This window comes from Athene cunicularia (genome assembly GCF_003259725.1).
Source record: "Athene cunicularia isolate RWA chromosome 4 unlocalized genomic scaffold, athCun1 chr4_part3, whole genome shotgun sequence".
In the NCBI taxonomy this organism is placed as follows: Eukaryota; Metazoa; Chordata; class Aves; order Strigiformes; family Strigidae; genus Athene; species Athene cunicularia.
The window spans coordinates 9,917,524-9,937,950 of NW_020799100.1; the positions used below are offsets into that span (position 1 = coordinate 9,917,524).

Here is a 20,427-nt window from a genome sequence, read left to right on the forward strand (position 1 = left end):
GGGATAGTTGTTACAGTTACTAAAAGCCTACCTTCCAGATTGGACTTGGACTAAAGTTATGAAAGATTCTGCCACCCTTTTTGCTTGAAACCTAGTTTTATCCAGTTAATTTACAGGGTTTTTTTCACTGGGCTTTCAGCTCTGACAGACATCCCTAAGTACAATTGAGATCTATGTGACTATGCAAAACATTTGGTGGAGAGAGCTGAAATATCTTTGTCAATCTGTTTTGGATTTTTGTTTCTTCTCGTGTAAAATAATTTGTTGTCTACCCATAATATTGGAAAAAAAACCCCAACTTTAAGCAAAGTCTGCTCACTGCAAAGTATTTTAACATCTGCCATGATTGTAAGATTATCTGCCAGCATGTTTGTTCAGCTGCTAAAAACCATGTATACCTTATTTTCAAATCTTCCCTTAGAAGCAGTTTGAATTAGTGAATTGTATTAATTATATGAAAAGTAATATTTTTTTCTTGTTAGTATGAATGAGTGATGTAACAATGGAACATTAGCCAGGCTTAAGAATTTTGTGTTTTCTTTAAGATTTTCAGTATTTTCTTATGCTACAATTGTGCAAATAAAAATCCTAAAGTTGTTTGTTTACATATCTAGCTGTCTTGGTTTTTGAATGTAGAGGAGACACTACTGTTAGATGCATTTGGGCTTTGTACTCTGAGAAAAAATATCCAGTGATATATGTTAGTCTGTGGATATGACTTTGGTATTTTGTTTGGAAGCTGATATTTTTAAGTAATTTGTAGTGTCTTGTAGACTGTATGGAAGGTCTTTCGTGCTGCTGTGCCAGATGCTAAGGTTAATGTAGATATTCAGTAAATGTTTATAGTGATGTAGCAAATGGAAAACATTATTTTAATATTAAGGTGATATTAACAGTCAGAAGAGACAAAGGATAGGTTAACTTGTTTTCTTTTACTTAACTAGAGCTTTGATTTAATACATCTCAGTTGACCCAGTGTTAGCAATGTGTGGGTGAGTTTTTCTTTTGTCGTATTAGTTCTTCATCCTGAATGTTGCCAGTAGCACAAAGAGCAAACAGCCTGCAATGACAACATAATTCAGTAACATTGTGAGTGTGAGTCATGCAGTGTCTGCTACTTGATTCGTTTCCTAGTCTTGCCATTGCTGTACTGAGTGCTCGGCCTCAGTTTAAGTGCCTTTTTAGTGTACCATTTGTTTAGGATAGAAATTGGTGTTTAAAAGGAGCCCACGAGAGAGACAAACTAACCCTGCAGTCCCAGGGGTAAAGACTTAATAGTATGGAGAACATTGTGCTTGAAATCAAGAGAGCCATCTCACCCACACTAAGTGGTTAAGAACTAAATATAACAGTAGAGCAATTTTGGAAAAAAAGTCATGCTACATAGATACATGTTTTAATGCATATGGACTAATTGGTGTTCTTATGCTTTTAGGCCATGAATATATTGGTTCCCTTCATGTTTAAATATGCAGTAGACAACCTCAACCAGGTATCTGGAAACATACTCAACCTCGGTGCTGCACCAAATACAGTGGCAACTGTGGCAACTGCTGTTCTCATTGGCTGTAAGTGCTCTTCCTAAATCTGTTGATGAATGTTAACATTCTTTGGTAAGGGAGTGGGATAGCAGAGCTCCTGACCTGAGCATCTTGGATGACTATTTCATAGTTACTTCTGTGTTGATATCTGTTTCTAATGTTCTGTGATCTTGCTTCTGGTATTCCAATTAAAAAATGAAATAATGCTTATAAAAGCAATTCTTGATTATAAATCCTACCCTTTCTTTCTTATAACCAGATGCAAAAGAAACTGATTCAAAATGTATGCGCAATGGTTTGTAAATGAAAAATAGCATAAAGTTTTGGACCAATTAAGTAGAAATTACCTTTGAAGTAAAAATGTTAAAAATACGTAGAGAATGAGTCTAATGTGAATTGATGCATGAAGGGAAGTGGGAAATATAATTATTTTAATTTTGTAAATTTTTTCATCTTTTTTTAGATGGTGTCTCAAGAGCTGGGGCAGCATTATTTAATGAAGCTAGAAATGCAGTATTTGGGAAAGTAGCTCAAAATTCAATCAGAAGGATAGCAAAGAATGTTTTTCTGCACCTTCATAACCTGGATTTGGCATTCCATCTAAGTAGGCAAACCGGAGCTCTATCAAAAACCATTGACAGAGGAACAAGAGGCATCAGTTTTGTTCTTAGTGCTTTAGTATTTAATCTGGGACCTACAATGTTTGAAGTGGCCCTAGTCAGTGGAATTCTGGTAAGTGTTGTTTATTCATGAGTTGGAATTGTCTCATTTAAGAATAATACATTGATTTTCTTTTACCAAAGTGTTAATAATATCAAGCATTAAAAAATAATAACAATTGAATTTACAAGGTGGTTGTGAAAGCAACTACTGTAAAAGAGAGTAATCCAGAGTTTTCAAATATTAGTTGCTTTAAATCAGCTTACTTGAAACTATTTTCATGTTTAAAACCTGTCTACAGCCAGTGGTATTTATGTGGATAGTTGTTAATAGTTTTCTTCAGAATTGTTGAAAAAAATGAAACCAGAAAAATAAACTGTGCACAGAAGTGTCAAACATATCTGGGTGAATACTGAGGAAGCAAAACATAAATGTCCAGGAATGTTGTGTCTTAGTGTAGTGAGGATAGTGATAGGAGGGAGTGACTGTTGTCTCTTCTGAATACTGGTCTTTTCTTACACAGAATGTAAAGTGAAAATTACCTTTTGGAAAATAGGCATCTCCTTCCTGCAGGTTTTAAGCTTAATAAGTTCCATTTTAAGCTTTTCTTTTACAAATCACACCTACTGTCTTTGAAATCAGCATCTCTGGATATTTGTATGCTAAAATCTAAATCTTGATTAAGTAACTTTAATTTTTCTCCTTATGGCTTTTCTCTCCTGACATACCCTGAAGTAGAGAAAATGCTCCATAAGTTGTTTTGCATGGCCATTTATTTATTCTTCTGCAGGCTTTGGCTTTCTTTCCAAATCCACCCAAAAAGCATGCAAACAAATGCTTATTTGTGATAACAGCAAAATATCAGCAACATTTATGTTTTATAATGGCAAAAATAACTTTTCAGTATCATGTTATACCCTAGCTCTTTGTTACCTCTTTCAACCTTTTAATCTATACTCTTCTCCTTGCTACTTTTGAGTTTATGCCTGTATTTAGTCTTAAGCTCTTCAGAGCAGGGAGTGTGTTGGGAGGGACCTTCAGACTTCTTTCCTTGGGCTAAGCTATCATAATTTTGAGACAACAGCGAAATTTTGAAAATTATTATGACTTTTTTTCTTTTAAATATTCTAGTATTACAAATGTGGTGCAGAGTTTGCTTTAGTAACTCTGGGGACACTAGGAGCCTATGCAGCGTTCACGATAGGAATTACACAGTGGAGGTAAGACATGCCCTCAGATTCATCAGGGCACTTGGTGTTGCCTCAGCCTGAACTCTTGACTGTATTAAGCCTTTATTTTACAGGACTAAGTTTCGAATAGAAATGAACAAAGCAGATAATGATGCGGGTAATGCTGCAATTGACTCACTACTAAATTATGAGACTGTGAAGGTAAGACCAGTCTTTACTACTAGGCTCTTTGTCTTCTGCCAACCTATGGAAAGTGAGTCATAAGATTCATCTTTTATGGGGCTACATATTTGGAGCAATAATATATTTTTAAAACTATTAATTTCAAAAGTACTACATGATATTGACGGAGTAGCAAGAAAGTTGTTAGTGAGGCTTGAAAAAACTATTTGCGAATAGGGTGAGAAGTTTCTTTCATGACGGAATCACCTCAACCATCAGTTTCTGCAAAATGTAAGCTTAGTCTTTAAGAAGCTTCTCTTCACTTGTTTGCAAAATTGTCTTCTGAATGTCAGAATGTGCAACATTCTGTCTTCTCAAATGACTACGCTTACTGTTTTGTTACCTGTTGTGGTTTGTAGCACTCCATTGCAGTTGTTCACATGAAAGAACAGGTCTCTGTTGGTTCCTCTACTGCTACTATTAGAAAGTCCTGTGGACAACTTTGAAATTGTCCAGGCTCAGGCTTATTTTATACTTGTTTTAATTGGAGAGCTATTATAGAACTGAAAAGGTAAACCTATCTGTGAAGAAGGATCCAGAAGTAGACATTGTGTGAAAAGTACTGTTGTAGAGTATTTGCCATCATAACAGTAACAAGAATGTTCTGGTATGTAGAGGATAGTAACTTCTCTTCTTTTTAGTATCTAATGGCAGCTGGTTTGGTTTTGACACTAACCAGGTAGAAGTTTTGCAAGACAGACACCCAGTATTACTAGAAGATGGCTATGGTAGGGATCTCCATAATGTCTCTTACTGCGGTGCGGAACATGCCAGTGTTGGCTCATGGGTTTTTTTGTTCACGCGCTAATCTTTTATCATCTTTTCTTTTTAGTTGTTGGAGAGGGATTTTGTGTGTAACTGTGCATGTAGTCTGTTCATACTGAATTTTATAACTAGTTATACAGTCTAGTACATTTGAGAATGTGACATTTATTATTTTTGTGTACATCATAGTACTTCAATAATGAAAGATACGAAGCCCAACGGTATGATGAATTCTTGAAGACATATGAAAATGCCTCCCTGAAGACTACCTCTACTTTAGCTCTCCTGAACTTTGGACAGAGTGCTATATTTAGCATTGGCTTAACATCCATCATGGTGCTTGCTAGCCAGGGCATTGTTGCAGGTAACTCATCTGTCTGTAAGCTAAAAATTCCTCTCCTTTACCTTCATTCATCCATAATAGAGCTGTTAATTTTAATTAACAAGGTTGATGTGATAGTTTGTTTTGAGAGTTTTTGTTGGAGAGTTTTGAGTATTTCTGCTTCTTGGAGTATAATTAATCCATGATCTATATAGCAATAACTAATATGATTTTATTAGAAACATTTTAAAAGTTTAGCAGTGAGAGGAAGATCCTAAGAAAATGTAACTTTGTGAAGTTTCTGTTGAAAAGTCTTGGAATACACTTATATAAATACAAATACTTTTGTGAAGCTTCTACAAAGATCCTTTCTTTTTACCCTTCTTCCTTCCCATGTTGGCAAGATTCAGAGCTTTTCCCCATCGTGTGTATATCCATGTGCTTTGTCACAGTAGTTTTATTACCAGTGTCCTTCAGTTTCCTTAGATTAATAATGACACGTTATTAAAACCATTATTTCCATATGTTAGAGTTTTTCATCTATATTTGTCTTATTTACTACATAAAATAAAGCCTGCTTGTTTAGGAGGACACAGTGCAAGCTTCAAATACAATAGATCAATGCTATATTGGGATGAGGCTCAGCTAAAGCAAGGTGGTTTTAGAGTAAAGATAATGATGCTTTAAACACTTAGCATCTGGGTGTGTTTGAAACATAGACCTTTGTATAATGTTGTCTTTCTTGCATCTGTGTTGCTCTTTTTAAGAAATACCAGGACAGGGAAGAGTTACACTGTGAATGGATAAGTCAGTAGGTGCAGTTTATGTCTGTCCTTAAGAAAATTTAGAATAGCCTTTAAGCAGGATGGTAGAAATTCAGCTTTAAATCATCTTTCTGGACCTGTTTCAGCTGAACTGACCTGGCACATACCTTTAGCTAGTGTGTCATCCTGAGTTTTCCCTTGATTAGTGTATTTCATATTAAGCTGCCCAGAGGTCCTCACTGTGTGTTTCAGCAGCTCTGTTGTGTATAGCATGGAAGTCCTCTCTCTTGATCCTGACAAATTCTATCACTTGGATTTGTCTGTAAACTGTACTTAAGATTGTCTTTCCTGATTCTTGCTTTCATATATTAGTTCCTCCCCTTCTACCTTATTTAAGCTGCTTTTATGTTTCTCTCTGTGGAATTTACAGCTTTACAATGTTTCCTGTGAATTTCCTGATATGCTACTTGTCTTATTTTCCAGGTGATATTATATCTTTTTTTTTTTTAAGTGAAACCTTTTTTTAAGTGAAATTATATCTTTTTTTTTTTAAGTGAAAAAACACAGCCATTCATTTCAGGCACCTTCCTATATAAAATCTGATCTGGGAATGCATTTTGTTTACTATTTAAACATCTGGTTTTAGACATGGGGGTAAAGAAACTAGACTTGATTGACTTGATTATTATTTTTAAATCTTTTGGTGCTTCCTAACAAGACAACCCTTCAAGTCTCCTTACTCTCTCACATCCATTTTGTCTTAAGGCAGCCTTTCTGTTGGAGATCTAGTAATGGTGAATGGATTGCTGTTCCAGCTTTCTCTTCCCCTAAACTTCCTGGGAACAGTATACAGAGAGACAAGACAAGCACTTATAGATATGAATACCTTGTTTACACTTCTCAGTGTAGATACCAAAATTAAAGTAAGTAGTAGCTTATTTTCCTAAAGTATCTGGGTATTTAATAGGGCTGTTTTCTGGCAACGCCATCATTTCACCTTTTTGTTACCTTCCAGGTTTAATTTCTGTTCAAGAAAGATGTTGTGCAAGAATGCTTTCTGCCTCCTTTAAGTGCAGTTAGTGCAATAGCAACTGCTTTTTTTCTTGCAGAATGTTTTAGTGACAGTAAAAGTTGCTTCGCGGAAGCTGTGCTTTTATTGAGATTTTTAAAATTTAAGTATTCATGCCCTGTGCTTGAGTTTTTATTTGTAATTCATGATGCAGAATTTATTACTGCAAAAGAAGTTGTGAAGCAGAGTGTTTACAGCAGATATTTTTACCTTCTTCGGGGAAGAGGAGGAACAAACCAATTTCACTTATGTGGCAGATTATAATTATTTTCAACATATCCAAGCTGGAGTGTCTATTTGCCTTTTTCTGAGCTAGGAAATGCACTGTTCAGCTTGTTGAACTGCTTGAGGTTCTTTCTGGGCAACATATAAAGTAGCACTCTTCTTTTTAATAGGACAAAGAGCTGGCTCCACCCCTGCAGATCACACAACAAACTGCTGCCATCGTCTTTGATAATGTGCATTTTGAATACCTTGAGGGGCAGAAAGTCCTTGCTGGAGTGTCTTTTGAAGTCCCTGCAGGAAAGAAAGTGGCCATTGTAGGAGGTAGTGGGTCAGGGTGGGTAAATGGACTAAATATGCCAATCAGTGATGCAGAATTTTTTTTCTTAAATGCGCTTGTTGTGTTTCACTCTTTATTATTTTTGTTTGTGACATGAGTTCTGTTTGGAGATTGTAAATGGCAAACCAGGAATGTAACATTAACTTGAATTCTTTTCAATTTCAGGAAAAGCACAATTGTGAGATTATTATTTCGTTTCTATGAACCTCAGAAAGGAAATATTTATGTTGCTGGACAGAACATACAAGATGTCAGTTTGGAAAGTCTAAGAAAGGCAATAGGAGTTGTACCTCAGGTATACCGTGTTTCATTCTTCCCAAATAGTCCATTGTAATAGTAATTACCAGTATTCTGACACTGGTTCAATGAAAGCCAATCCTAATGCAGTGGTATTGTCTAGCTCCTTTGAAAGTCACTGTGATTCACCCCCGCCCCTGGAAATACTGTTTTTATCTGCATTATCATATAGATCCAGTTTCTGAAATGTACTTAAACTTCTTCATGAGAAACTGCCTCTAGCTTTATGTGCTTCAGCTTTATAGTTGACTACTGCCCATAATGAGTTAGCAAAGTGGTAAAAAGTATGCATGACACATATATCTTTAGGACACAATGTGTATTAATACCATTTTTAGGAAAATAAATCTCCCCAAATACTTTTGCCTTCATACTTTGTAGAAAAATATGTTATTTATTCTGTATTGATTTCTTTCATGGATTGGGAATAGTTTTTAAACTGTTGTTCATGGTTTCTTGTTTAAAATCTTTCCATAAATGTAGGATGCTGTTCTCTTTCATAATACAATCTATTACAATCTGCTCTATGGCAATATTAGTGCAACACCAGAAGAAGTGTATGCAGTAGCAAAGTTGGCAGGAATCCATGATGCTATTCTTCGAATGCCAAATGGTTACAACACTCAGGTTGGTGAACGAGGACTCAAGCTCTCAGGTAGGTTTTTAAGCACACAAGTTCTTTGTATCCCTTTTGCTGCCTCAAACTTCAATGCACAGTTTATTCCTCAGTCAGACTTGCTTTTAGCTTATTTACATTATAACATAATTGTAAGGCTGAATATTAATACAAAGATCTGTAGTTCAAGGCAACTGCACTCGACAAGATATTTAAAGGAGTGTATTTTCAGGGGAGAGCGTTAAATGAGTTGATGCGTAAGCATGTAGGTGCATCTAAGTAAAAATTATCTTTCTCGTAATCTATTTGGGTAGTGGAATACATATGAAGAGAATTGGGAACTTTGTGTGCTTTGCATGTAGGATGTGATAGGCTTATATATATATGCATAGACCTTCCAAATTTGAGGTTTTAAATCTAAACTTATAACAGCTGAAAGTTAAGTGGTGTTTTGCTTTTGCTGTTGATAGTAAGTAAGGCAATGGGATATTGTGTTGCAATGTAGTCATTTTGGACCCTGTTCGTAATAAAAGGGCCTTCATATCTTAAGTGTTTCTTACCCATGAATTGTGTAAGAAACAACATGAAAATGGTGTCTGCATATCTGCAAGCTATGGCTTTATATTGCACAACTTTGCTAAAACAAAAAAAGCATGAGTTTAGGCTCTCAAAGTCTCTCTGTATTTGAGTATGCAGTCTACAAAAGAGCATAACTGTTCTAGACTAGAAAGATCATACGACGTTAGCCAGGCTTTGCTAGTCATGCTAACCTTTCAGGGCCACTCTTACAAAAAATTCACTTTACTCCTTCTCTACAGCTGTCTGTAATATTACATACACTTGTTCGTAGGGAAGATGGTGCTTGAAAACAAACCTTCTTCCTGTGGCAAAGTTATAATGTAAGATGAGGGATCACGTGGAAACTGGGAAATGTCTAAACCATTTCCCCTGTCCTTTTTCTGGTTTTTGTTGGCAGGACATAGGATTTTTAAAATACAGTGTTTAAGTGGAACTTCTTAGGTAGTAGGTAGTAGCTAGATTCTACTGGAATGCTTTCAACCTCAAATCTATTAGGTTGAAGTTGCATTGAGACAAAGCTAATAATGTCACATAAATGTAACATTTACTAAATGCGCGTTGTAACATTCACTAAATGAAACAAAACCAAAATTCCTGTTTTGGTTGAAGGATATACTATTAATATTAGGTTATTTTATTATATTTTAAGTAAGTTTCATGGCTTTTAGTTTTTTAAGAGATATTTGATGAAAGATAAAATGGGATACTCGTTCCATGAGGTTTCCCCATTTAATTCACTGATGGGTTTGGTTCCCCTCCTTGGTGGGTGTTACAGGAAGTAGAAGGCGCATTTGCAAAGTTCTTTAAAACCATCTCCTGTTGTGTTGTTTCGAAAAAGCAAAACATCATATAGTTTTGCTTGAAATTGCTAACCAGTGGTGGGGCACAGTTTTTCTGTTGGTTTGTTATCTTTTTCTAATACCATCTTAAAGATGTTTAGATAAGTTTGAGGTTATTGAAAATATTTGGAAGGCTTCTGACAAGGTGGGTAGTGTAATGCTGAACTGTGTGCAAAGAGTAGTGATAGAGAAACTGCAGTACACACACAACTTAACTACTCTTCTGCCTGAAGAGAGGCCATGTCACTGGTAACATGTAGGACATGTCTTTCTAAACAACTTCTCCTGAATACAAGACCTTACTGTTTGGCAAACTCCAAATATGTGTGACAGAGCTTAATTTTCTTCTACTCTGACTCCCTGTACCAGACACCATTTATTGGTAAACGAAAGAACAGGTCATCTTTTTTCATTTGTATGTAGGGTGGAGTGGTAGAGCGCAGATTATGCTGCTCTGTTGGGAATGTGGTATGACCCTACAGGAGAGAGAAACTTACTTAGAAACTTCAAGGTACTGAGGTTGCTTGAGAATGGTACTGGGATGTATATCTTGGGGGGATGTGGGGCTGGTGGGGATCCAGAGGCAGGAGTGCAGGAATGCAGCAGGTTTGGGCAGAGATACTGCCTGTTGCAAAGACAGCAAGCTATATGTGGTATTTCTTACTATGCAGCTGCTGAAGTCAGGAGTCCTGGTCTCTTTGAAATAGAGGATCAGAGGTTACGTTCTGTATCCAGAATGTATGTGCAGGAGAAAGCATGCACATTCGCAAAAGGAGAATACAAAGAAGGTTGGAAGGGAAATAAAATATGTGAGGCACAAATCTGTGTGAGTGAGTAGAAGATACAAAACAAGTACTGGCAGAACTGTAGAGAACTATGATAGTGATGAAAGATTTCTCTTGTGCTGTCTGTCTCCCCATACAGGTAATTTCTAGAAAGAAGATTTGACTGACACTAGGTTTGAAATGTTTTGGTGTTTATGGAAGCATAGAATGGTTTGTGTTGGAAGGGGGCATTCTATAGATCATCTAGATGAAGCCCCCTGCCCTGAGCTGGGACATATTTCACTAGATCAGGTTGCTCAAGGCTTTAGCCTTATGTTGAAGTTTAGATTGGATTTTAGGAAATATTTTTTCACCAGAAGGGTTGTCAAGCACTGGAACAGGCTGCCCAGGGAAGTGATAGAGTCACCATCCCTGGAGGTATTGAAAAGACGTGTAGGTGTGGCACTTCGGGACATGGCTTAGTGGCCAACTTGGCAGTATTAGGTTTATGGTTGGCTCAATGATCTTAAGGGCCTTTTCCAATCTAAATGATTCTATGTCCCATTCTAAATCTGGAGAAGTGTGTATGGGCATCTTGGGAGTTTCCTTCTGACCTCAAGGCTCCTTTAACGGAGTCTTTCTGAAAATGAGTTGTGCCTTTAATTCATCCTTCATTTTGTGCTACCACTATGATGGTCACAAGTACCCATCTAACAGTGCTTTAGCTAAAGTGCTGTTTAGAAAGTGAAGGGTAATGTGGTTTTTTCCCCTTTTGTTTACATTTAAAGAAAAAAAAATATGCAAAATCTCTCTCAGGATAAACATTGGATTTCTGAGGTGATAGAAAAAGGGTTCAGAGTGCGCATCTGTCATTGTAGTAGCAGATTCAGTTTCCTACTTTCAACAATTTAATTATCAAACAATAGTAATAAACAAGCTTCAGTAATGTTTACAGTCAGAGTACAGGAGTCTTAAGCTACAGGTGTCTCAGAAATGTCACCTCATCTTGAGCTTCCTCAAATTGTGCATTGAAGTGATCTTAAATGCAGTTGTGTGCTCAGCTCTTAGGGAATTTGGTTCTGTGTGCTTTTGCTTGCAGGTGCCAGCTGGTGGTATTAGGTTGAAATGTGGAGGTAATGTGACTGCTGCATCCCATATGCTTTTGTTAAGATCAGTATTTTCATTGATAATGGGTCGTAATGGCCAGAAATGGTTTAGTTGTTTGATGGATTGTAGGTGTCAAATGCGTACTGAGTTCCTTCAGTAGCTCTGTAAAAATGGGGCAGCTGTTACTTTGAATCTCTGCAGTTTCCTGAACAGTAGAATTACTCCCTAAATTGTTATAAAGGTATATATTAGATTCATTTCTGAATGTGTTTAGTTTATTTTTAAGTTGGATGAGGCTTCTTATATTTCTCATCTAAGAAAAACACAAAGTCCTGACTTGTTTTGTCTTTTTAGAATATTTTCTGGGAGAAATACAGTGAGTGAAGGGTCTGTGAGTTTAAGTGGTCCTCTGATATCCAGGCGTTTTATATGCATGATGGAAAACCCAAGGTTGTCAGGATCTTCACCACCCTTCAGGGTGTCTCAGTGAAAGACACAGTGGCAGTTGACATGGGTCCTGGTTGTGGTAGTAAGGTGTGGGACCAGTAAAGGCTGTGATCTTAATTTGAGGCCCTTGTTCTATAAATAGCTAAATTTGTTGAGTGCAGCAAATGATTAGATTAAAAAATAGTAAGTAAATTGGATTCTACCTGTATGCATATTGTGGATTCCTTTCTTCCAGCAGATGAACCACTTATTTGAGGACTGGCACTGGAAAACTGCTGTTAGAAGTGCTGTCTTGATACTTCAAACCTGGTGGATTTTTTTTTTATGATTGTCAAGAGCCTTAATACAAACAAAAATTCCTAATAGCAGTACAGTAGCATAGATAACAAGCCTCGGTATCTGAATTTCTCTCCCCTACTGTGGTTTCCTTTTGTGCGGTACAAAAATAGGCATAAGGAAGTCTTTGTTGCAATGAGAACTTAATTTAAATGGTGAAGTAAGCATTTACTGCAGTTCTTACTGTCTCAGTGATTGATTCATCAAAAATAATGAAAAATAAGTTGTTTTGGCTTTTTCAAGTAGAATTCATTTCAGTGATTTCTAATAGATATGTAATAAACAGCTATAACACCCCAAACCCCTAACTTTCTGAATGAAACTGTTAACACGCTGTATTCTGAATATGAATGGAGAAGAACATGAAATGAGTCAGTATGCTACAAATGTAAGGAAAGACCTTCCTTAGATTTTGTTATTGTAGTATGTCTTTCAAACATGGATATTGTCAAGCTGTGAGTTTTGAACATGCTTTAAAGGAGAGAGAGGGACACTATATTGAGACTGAGTAAATTGTACAATTCTAACTTCTACCGACTTCTGCCAAAGACAGTTTAAAATTTGAATGGCAGCATTATTATCATAAGATATTATGGTTTATTAAGGCATGTTCTCTCATGATAGGAATGGAACATTAACAATAATAAATGGTATTAACTAGAATGTTTTGAAGTCTTGAATAAAACAAAGGAGGACAAGTTCACAAATGTGAAATGTTTGCACTGCATACCAAATGTTTAGCAGATTTTAAGTTCTCAAATGCACCTGTTTTCCTGTCTGTAAAAGTTGTCCTAAGTTATTCTTGAGTAGATGTTGGCTGCAAGAATTGCAAAGGAAGGAAACTAGCCTGAAACTTGGTTACATCAGAAACCAACAGGCAGTAGATTGCATAATGAAAATGATTTCCAATACTGTATTAATTGTGGTTTCTGATGAAATGTTCTGCTTAAGGTTGTTAGATATGGACGCTTTAAATCTGGGCCTTTATGGAGTGGAAAGTTAGATGAATTTCAGGGAGATACCTGAAAGAAAAAAGGTGCGTGCAAGATGCATGAAATCAAATACAGCAGGCATGGACAGAGCATTGTTTATTTGCAAGGGAAAACAGGATGTATGTATGCAAAGTTGATGTACAAGGCATAGCTTAGACCAGGTAAATGAGCTCATCCAACCTGATGTATAGAGTGAGTTACTGTATGTTGATGTGAGTTACCTGTACAAAGCTCTTGCCCTGTAGCATGTATAAAATATTTCATAGAATGGTAGTATACCAGGTTGGAAGGGACCTCAAGGATCACCTGGTCCAGCCTTGTCTTGGCAAAGCCCAGTCTAGACAAGATGGCCCAGCACCCTGTCCAGCTGAATCTTAAAGTGTCCAATGTTGGGGAATCCACAACTTCCTTGGGGAGATTGTTCTCATAGATCTCTGTCGTCTTCTAAAAGGATAAGCAATCTTGAATCCCTCTGCACTTACCAGGGAGCAGGAACTTGTGTGATATCTTATGTAACATGTACAGACCTCTATCAGTAGCAACTATGATGTATATTAAAAAAAAAAAAATAAAACAACCCAAACCCAGTTATGTCTGCTGTTGAATTTGGAATATCACAATTATAACTTTTTTTTTTTCCTTCTTCCCCCCACTCAGGAGGAGAAAAGCAAAGAGTTGCAATTGCTAGAGCAATGTTAAAGGAGCCACTTATTTTTCTCTATGATGAGGCCACATCATCTTTAGATTCAATAACAGAAGAGGTAAATTGGGATGAAAAAATATAAAACTTAAGTGGTGTAATGATGTCTGATTCTGATGCTTTTTCCTTGTTCCTTTCCTCTCAGAAAGAATTCTGTACTTTCTGCCAGATTGCTATCATGTGTTTTCCTAGTATTATAACTAAGAGATTCTATGTTTTAGCTCATTTCCTAAAGGCCAAAGTAGAGATACTGAGTCTGTCTACCTTGAAACGTAGCTAAGAATATCAACTCTGTCTCTGGTCATATTTTCTGTTTTATACTCTTGAGGTCCCATTCACCATAAAATATTTAATCTTTTGAAACTGTTGCAAATACCTCCTGTGGCCATGAAGTGCAAAGCTTTCCAATCCACTTTAAAAGATGTTTAGATGACATCTAGCATTCATTAAAAATGTCTTATAAATAATTGTGACATAATACAGAACAGAAAACCTCTTGTTTGTTGCGCAGCATCTTTCTGAGATGCAAATCAGGTAGGTGTAACCTGCAGTGCTGGTATTAATTTGTATTCATTTCACAGGAAGGGCTGTGAAACATCAGAGTGTTGTGACATAGATGTCATGACACTACTACACTAACTGCATCAGGCTTCATAACCACATCTTTGCTTAAACACAAAGCTCTCAGCACCAGCAGTAATTTTACAAACTAATGTCGTAAACTAGAGCTATGTTTGTGTTCACTTTTGCAGATTATTGAGCAAATTTATTGACCTGTAATCACTAAATTACTTTCACTTTCCAGATACAAAGAAATCAGAGTACAGACTGTACATCTGTATAGTACAGCTTCCTCATTGGACCAGAAATGTTCATAACACACAATTCTACAGCACACTATTTGGATTCTTTCTGTCTTTTGTTTTGCTGTATTTATTGCAAGAATCATAAGCAAAGCTGAAAGGTTCACAGCAGAACTGCATTTTAAAGATAGCAAATGAAAATGAGTCCTTTCCACAAAAATACATCTGATAATTGAAATGTTTTCTGACAAAGGCAAGTGTTTTTCAGGAAGAAAAAGCAGACACTTCACTTATTGTAGTGAGGGCACAAATTCCCTATTAGCGCTCCTTGCATCTGAATGCAGTTTGGGAAGGTGGAAAACTGCTCACAAAGGAAGCAGTGGATAGATAAATAATTCCTAGGATTGCTTTAATTTTATATTCCACATTGGCAGGATATTGAGATTGAGAGGGATTTTTTAACTTTCATTGATTGAAAAGTATTATTATGATAATGATGACTTATTATTTTCATGTGCCTCTACTGCTGTTCATGTTGCTTTTGGAGCATGGTTGCATGGGGAGGTTTTTCCTGAAATCAAGTAACACTTCTCTTCCTTTGTCCCATGGGATATCTGCATTTTTCTATGAATATAAGCTTGCTCTATAGTTTGAGGACTTTATCAGAGCCACAGATATTCATGCTTGGGAAACTTCTATTTCTTCTGCAGATACTTGTAGCTGTTTCTTATTCTGAAGCTATAGCAGTACTGGAAATGTTTTTCAAAACTTCTTTACAGTAACTCGCATATTTCCAGACAGCATTTTGATGTGGGAAAGAAGCAAGTCGACATTGGCCTGTCATACCACCTAGGAGTGTCTAAGAGTTTGTCTCTGTTTTAATCTTACAGAATATTCTCAGTGCCATGAGGGACATAGTGAAACACCGAACATCAGTTTTCATTGCTCACAGGTTGTCAACAGTAGTTGATGCAGATGAAATCATTGTGCTGGATCAGGTGAGGTGATCACCCCATGATGTGTAGTTTTCACATAATGTCAGTGTTGTTTTAGAGAGTCTGTGTGTCCATTTTCAAATACTATATTCCTACCAAGCTACCGGAAGTTCTTTCTTTGGAAGTGAACCGTGTTAAAAAATTGTAGCCCAGGCTTTTTATATATTCCTCTTCTTTGTAATGAACAGTTCTATCATCTGCAGAAACTCATATGTGGGACTCTCTTGTATGTTGTATTTTTACTTAATTTGCATAATTCATTTAATTACATGTTCCTTATATGTATTATGACAAATTTCACTTTTGTGTTCTGGGACTGTCTTAATGTTGCATGTTTTTAATCTAATTTATTACATACTTCTGTCAGATTAGGTTTTCTAATGTATTCCCCCAATTTATGCTTCATTCTTATTACTCAGCGAGTGTCTGTTTTTCACATCCATTGGTGGTTTTCTTTCATCGGAAAGAGAGGACAGCATGTTCTGTTTCCATGCAGATAAAACTGTTACAGGATTGTTCAGTTTATGTTATAAATCTGAACACCATTCTCCGTACCTGTAAAAAATCATGATTATTCCCTTTCTGTATGCTTCTCTTATAAGAAAAAAACAAACTCAAAGTTTCACCATTTGATTTACTAATATCACTATTCAGCTGTTATCTCATATTATGTGTCCTAAGTCCATTTTCTTCTCTATTACCCATATCTGGCTACAGATTTAAAATAAACAAATGTCCTTATTATAACTTCGTACTTACTACTTTAACTGATAATGCTGAAAATATAGTGCTTTAATCTGTTGATAATGGATGTTAAATTTATCTCTGCATTCATTTTTTTTTAGTTTTTTTTAGTTGCTGTTTATATGCTGTGATCATAGGTGTATTTAGTGACTAAAAAAATAAATTACTCCTACAGCACATTAAATGATTTAACGGGGAATCAGAACAAAATCTTATGAAACAGTGGCATTCACGACTATCTTTGCTATACAGATCTCAGCTTCATATGAATCTCAAAATGCAGTAGTGGAATAAATCACTCTGTGGAGTTTTTGTTTGGTTTTGATCTAGTTGTTTTTTCAGCTTTTGCTGAAAAAGTAATTTCCTAAGGTGTATCCTTTATGTAACTGCATGCTAAAACATCTTGCAAATGTTTTTTAACATGTTATAAGGCAATCTGCGACTTTCTGTTGTCGATGCAAGTTTTCACAGCTTACTAAGAGTGTGTTTTGTGTTATAGTGTAACTGTTAAAATAAAAATAAAAGCACAACCTAAAACTGTAAAACAGCTAGGGTGCTCACTTTCATGAATGATGTTAGTGTAATAAAGATTGTGAATGAGTAAGGCAGCGTGGTGCATCACTTTTAGTGTCTGACTGCTTCATGAGGCATCACTGACGTTTGCTCAGCAAAAAGTTGCCTCTTGTCGTCCCAGCTTGATTGATGAGCACTGTGTTAGCAACCAGATAAATAAGGCTCAGTAGTGGAGATGAGACAAGATGATTGTGTCTGGTTTTGCTTAGCAATGGAAATATGGCATCACGATTTCAGCACCTTTGCCTAGGTGAAGTAAAAATAATTCTTGAGTGAACAAACATTGATATTGATCTTAATTCTGTGAAGCTGAACAGAGAAGTTAGATTTTTGATGATTGTTCAGAAGTTACTAAAAAGAAGGCCATAATTCAAAAGCCTAGTCTCTACTACAATGAACTCTCTAAATTAACCACTTAGAGTTTTTAAATAAATTCTTCAGTTATGTTGGTCAAGTGTATATTTGTTCAGATTCCAGCAGCACGTCTAGTAATAGAAGTGACAAGACCCAATTTTTTTCCCAGCATGTTCATCAGCAGCTGTCACAAGGAGGTAGATTTAATTGTAGATCAGAATTTAGATCTAATATAAAACCCATGTAGTTGTCTGTATAATGCTGCCTTTTCCCAAAAGAAACAATAGCTGGAGAATGAATACATTATTTTAATTTGAAGTCAGTGAATGTAAATGTGTATCTCAAAGTAAAAAGATGAGTCTGGTTTTTTGAAGAGTAGTGTTGTTTCACTGTCCATAGGATTTGAGTTCTCTCCAACTCTTCCTGTTTCCAAAATGATAGTCAAAAAATCATCTTTGCTCTTGAGAATAGCTCAGATGAACTGAACTGCTCACTTGATTTTCCTGGTGTCAATTGCAATGACACAAGTTACTGAGCACCCATCTAAAAGCACAATTTACACTAATTGTTTTTAGGATTTGATTTTAAATGTTTAGCCTAGCTAGTACAAATCCCTCTCTGTATACTCTTTTCTTTTAGCTTCTTAGTGTGTGTCTGTTATCAAGCAAAGACAAATGCATGTTTGTTTATAACTTTGCACTAGTAGTTTTAACACCTTGCTGCTCATATAGAGGTCTAAGCTTCCTTTAAATAACTCTTCCAGTTTACATAGTAAAACTTTGCATGTTGGTGGGATTTCCAGTTTGTCCAGATGGTCAAAAGGTATCTATGTTCCTATTTATGTAAGTTTGAGAACAACACACCTCCTTGTTTTCAGCTTGCTGTGTAGCACACAATTCGGCGCACCACACGTTCAGTCTTTCATTGCTGTCCCAAGCCTCCTACTCATTAGTAGTTGGTGTAAAATACATACTGTAAAACTGTTGCCTATATGTTGGCGGCATTTATATTCCTATAGATCTGATAATAATGATTACTGACTTACTCCCTTTCTTTCACAGGGTAAAGTTGTGGAACGTGGTAGACACGCAGACCTTCTTGCAAGTCCTAACAACCTCTATTATGAAATGTGGCATACACAGAGCAGCAAAGTACTAAATAGTCATAACAATCCAGATTGGGAAGAGAGAAGTAATCAGATATCCAAAGAGGAGGAAAGGAAGAAACTAGAAGAAGAAATTATCAATAGTGTGAAAGGCTGTGGAAACTGTTCATGCTAAGTATGATCCTGTATTAATCTTCTATAACAGGTTAAAAATGCACAAGATTGCAGTGAAGTGCAGCTCTTGTTTTTAAGTCAGTGTTCAAAAACTTCCTGGGTTTTGGGGTTTTACAGTTTCTCAGAGGGGTATAATTTCAACCAAAGGAGTTCTATTTTTACATATTTAGAAATCTGTAATATTCAATAGCATCTGCAAGAGCTGAGCTTTTTCAAAAACTTTAAACTTTTCAACTAAGAGTGTAATTTATGGCCATTTTTAGGCATTGGTAAATTCAGTCACTTGAGGTGGATTATTAAATTGTAAACAGATTTGTCCTTGATTTACATTTTTTCTCATCATTAATGGTTGATAAATATGTCATGTTTTAATTGTAATTGGGCTAATTTGAACTCATTTGCTAGTGAGGAAGATGCAATTTAAATTCATCAGTGGTGTTCTGGTTTAAAATGTTCTACCTTGTAAAGAATTAGAAAAACCTCAACAAAATATTAGGAGACCTAGTAACAAACTATATATTGGAATTACCCATCTGACCCTTCAAAAACACCTTTTATATTGGACTATCAGGAAATGTATTGGTGGTATTCTAAAAGAAAACCTAAGTATTTTGAAGAGCCGGCAAAAATCTGGAATTGACAAAATACTGTGTGACTTTACAGAAAATATACAAGATGTTGTATGTAAATATAAAGAATCGGAAGTTTCCCTTAAATGAAAAAATCAGAGTTCAGGATTCTGTATCCTCGACATCTGCTGTAGTAGTCAAAGCAGAATGCAGTCACTTTTTCAATTTCCGTCATGGTCTTAGGGAGCAATTAAGATTCAATAAAAACTTCCATAAATTTCTATTATGTCATTAATGTATGAGAAAATGACCTGGATAATGTTGAAAGCACTGCTATAATACTCTCCTCATTTCAATAGTTGAAACTTCTTCAGTGTCAAGAAACCTCAGTCTTTGCAATTTACAAAACACTACAGATGTATTGGGTTTGCAGGGCAAGGTTTTGGTAGCCAGGGTCTACAGGGGTGTCTCTGTGAGAAGCTGCCAGAAGCTTCCCTGTGACTGACAGAGCCAATGCCAGCAGGCTGCAAGGCTGAGCCCATCAGCAATGGGGGTAACATCTCTGGGATAATGTATTTAAGAAGGGGAAAAAAAAAAACCTGCACAATGCACAACACCAGCAGCAGCTGGGAGAGAGGAGGAAGATTATGTGAGTGAAACAGCCCTGCAGAGCCCAAGTGAGTGCAGGAGGAGGGGCAGGAGGTGCTCCAGGCCCGGGGCAGAGGTTCCCCTGCAGCCCGTGGGGCAGCCCGTGGGGAGGCAGCTGTGCCCTGCGCCCAGGGAGCTCCACGGGGTAGCAGACACCCACCTGCAGCCCGGGGGGGACCCCACAGCGGAGCAGGGGGATGTGCCCGAAGGGGGCTGTGACCCCGTGGAGAGCCCACGCTGGAGCAGGCTCCTGGCAGGAGCTGTGGCCCTGTGGAGAGGAGCCCACGCTGGAGCAGGTTTGCTGGCAGCACTTGTGACCCCGTGGGGGACCCACTCTGGAGCAGTTTGTGAAGGGCTGCAGTCCGTGGAAAGGACTCGCGCTGGAGCAATTCATGGAGGACTGTTTCCCGTGGGAGGGGACCCACACTGGAGTGGAGGGAGAGTGTGAGGAGGAAGGAGCAGCAGAGACAACATGTGATGAACTGACCATAATCCCCATTCCCCATCTCCCTGTGCCACTGCGAGTGGATGAGGGAGAGAAATTAGGAGGAAAGCTGAGCTGGGGAAGAAGGGAGGGGTGGAGGGAAGGTGTTTTTAAGATTTGGTTTTAGTTCTCATTACCCTACTGTGACTTAATTGGTAATAAATTAGTTTCCCCGGGTTGAGACCATTTTGCCTGTGGTGGTAATT

General features: G+C 37.0%; 1 protein-coding gene across 1 annotated transcript in view; it reads left to right on the plus strand.

The window, feature by feature from the left end:
* The window catches only part of ABCB7 (ATP binding cassette subfamily B member 7), a 36,461-nt gene extending 16,870 nt beyond the window's left edge, over positions 1 to 19,591 (plus strand). The window contains exons 5-16 of the mRNA XM_026848775.1: positions 1,436 to 1,568; positions 2,005 to 2,273; positions 3,333 to 3,421; positions 3,505 to 3,592; positions 4,568 to 4,742; positions 6,230 to 6,387; positions 6,929 to 7,092; positions 7,261 to 7,390; positions 7,876 to 8,047; positions 13,730 to 13,833; positions 15,466 to 15,573; positions 18,303 to 19,591. Coding sequence (XP_026704576.1) covers positions 1,436 to 1,568; positions 2,005 to 2,273; positions 3,333 to 3,421; positions 3,505 to 3,592; positions 4,568 to 4,742; positions 6,230 to 6,387; positions 6,929 to 7,092; positions 7,261 to 7,390; positions 7,876 to 8,047; positions 13,730 to 13,833; positions 15,466 to 15,573; positions 18,303 to 18,521 — 1,809 coding nt within the window. The 3' untranslated portion in view covers positions 18,522 to 19,591. The remainder of the gene's footprint in view (positions 1 to 1,435; positions 1,569 to 2,004; positions 2,274 to 3,332; positions 3,422 to 3,504; positions 3,593 to 4,567; positions 4,743 to 6,229; positions 6,388 to 6,928; positions 7,093 to 7,260; positions 7,391 to 7,875; positions 8,048 to 13,729; positions 13,834 to 15,465; positions 15,574 to 18,302) is intronic.
* Positions 19,592 to 20,427: the final 836 nt, after the last annotated feature.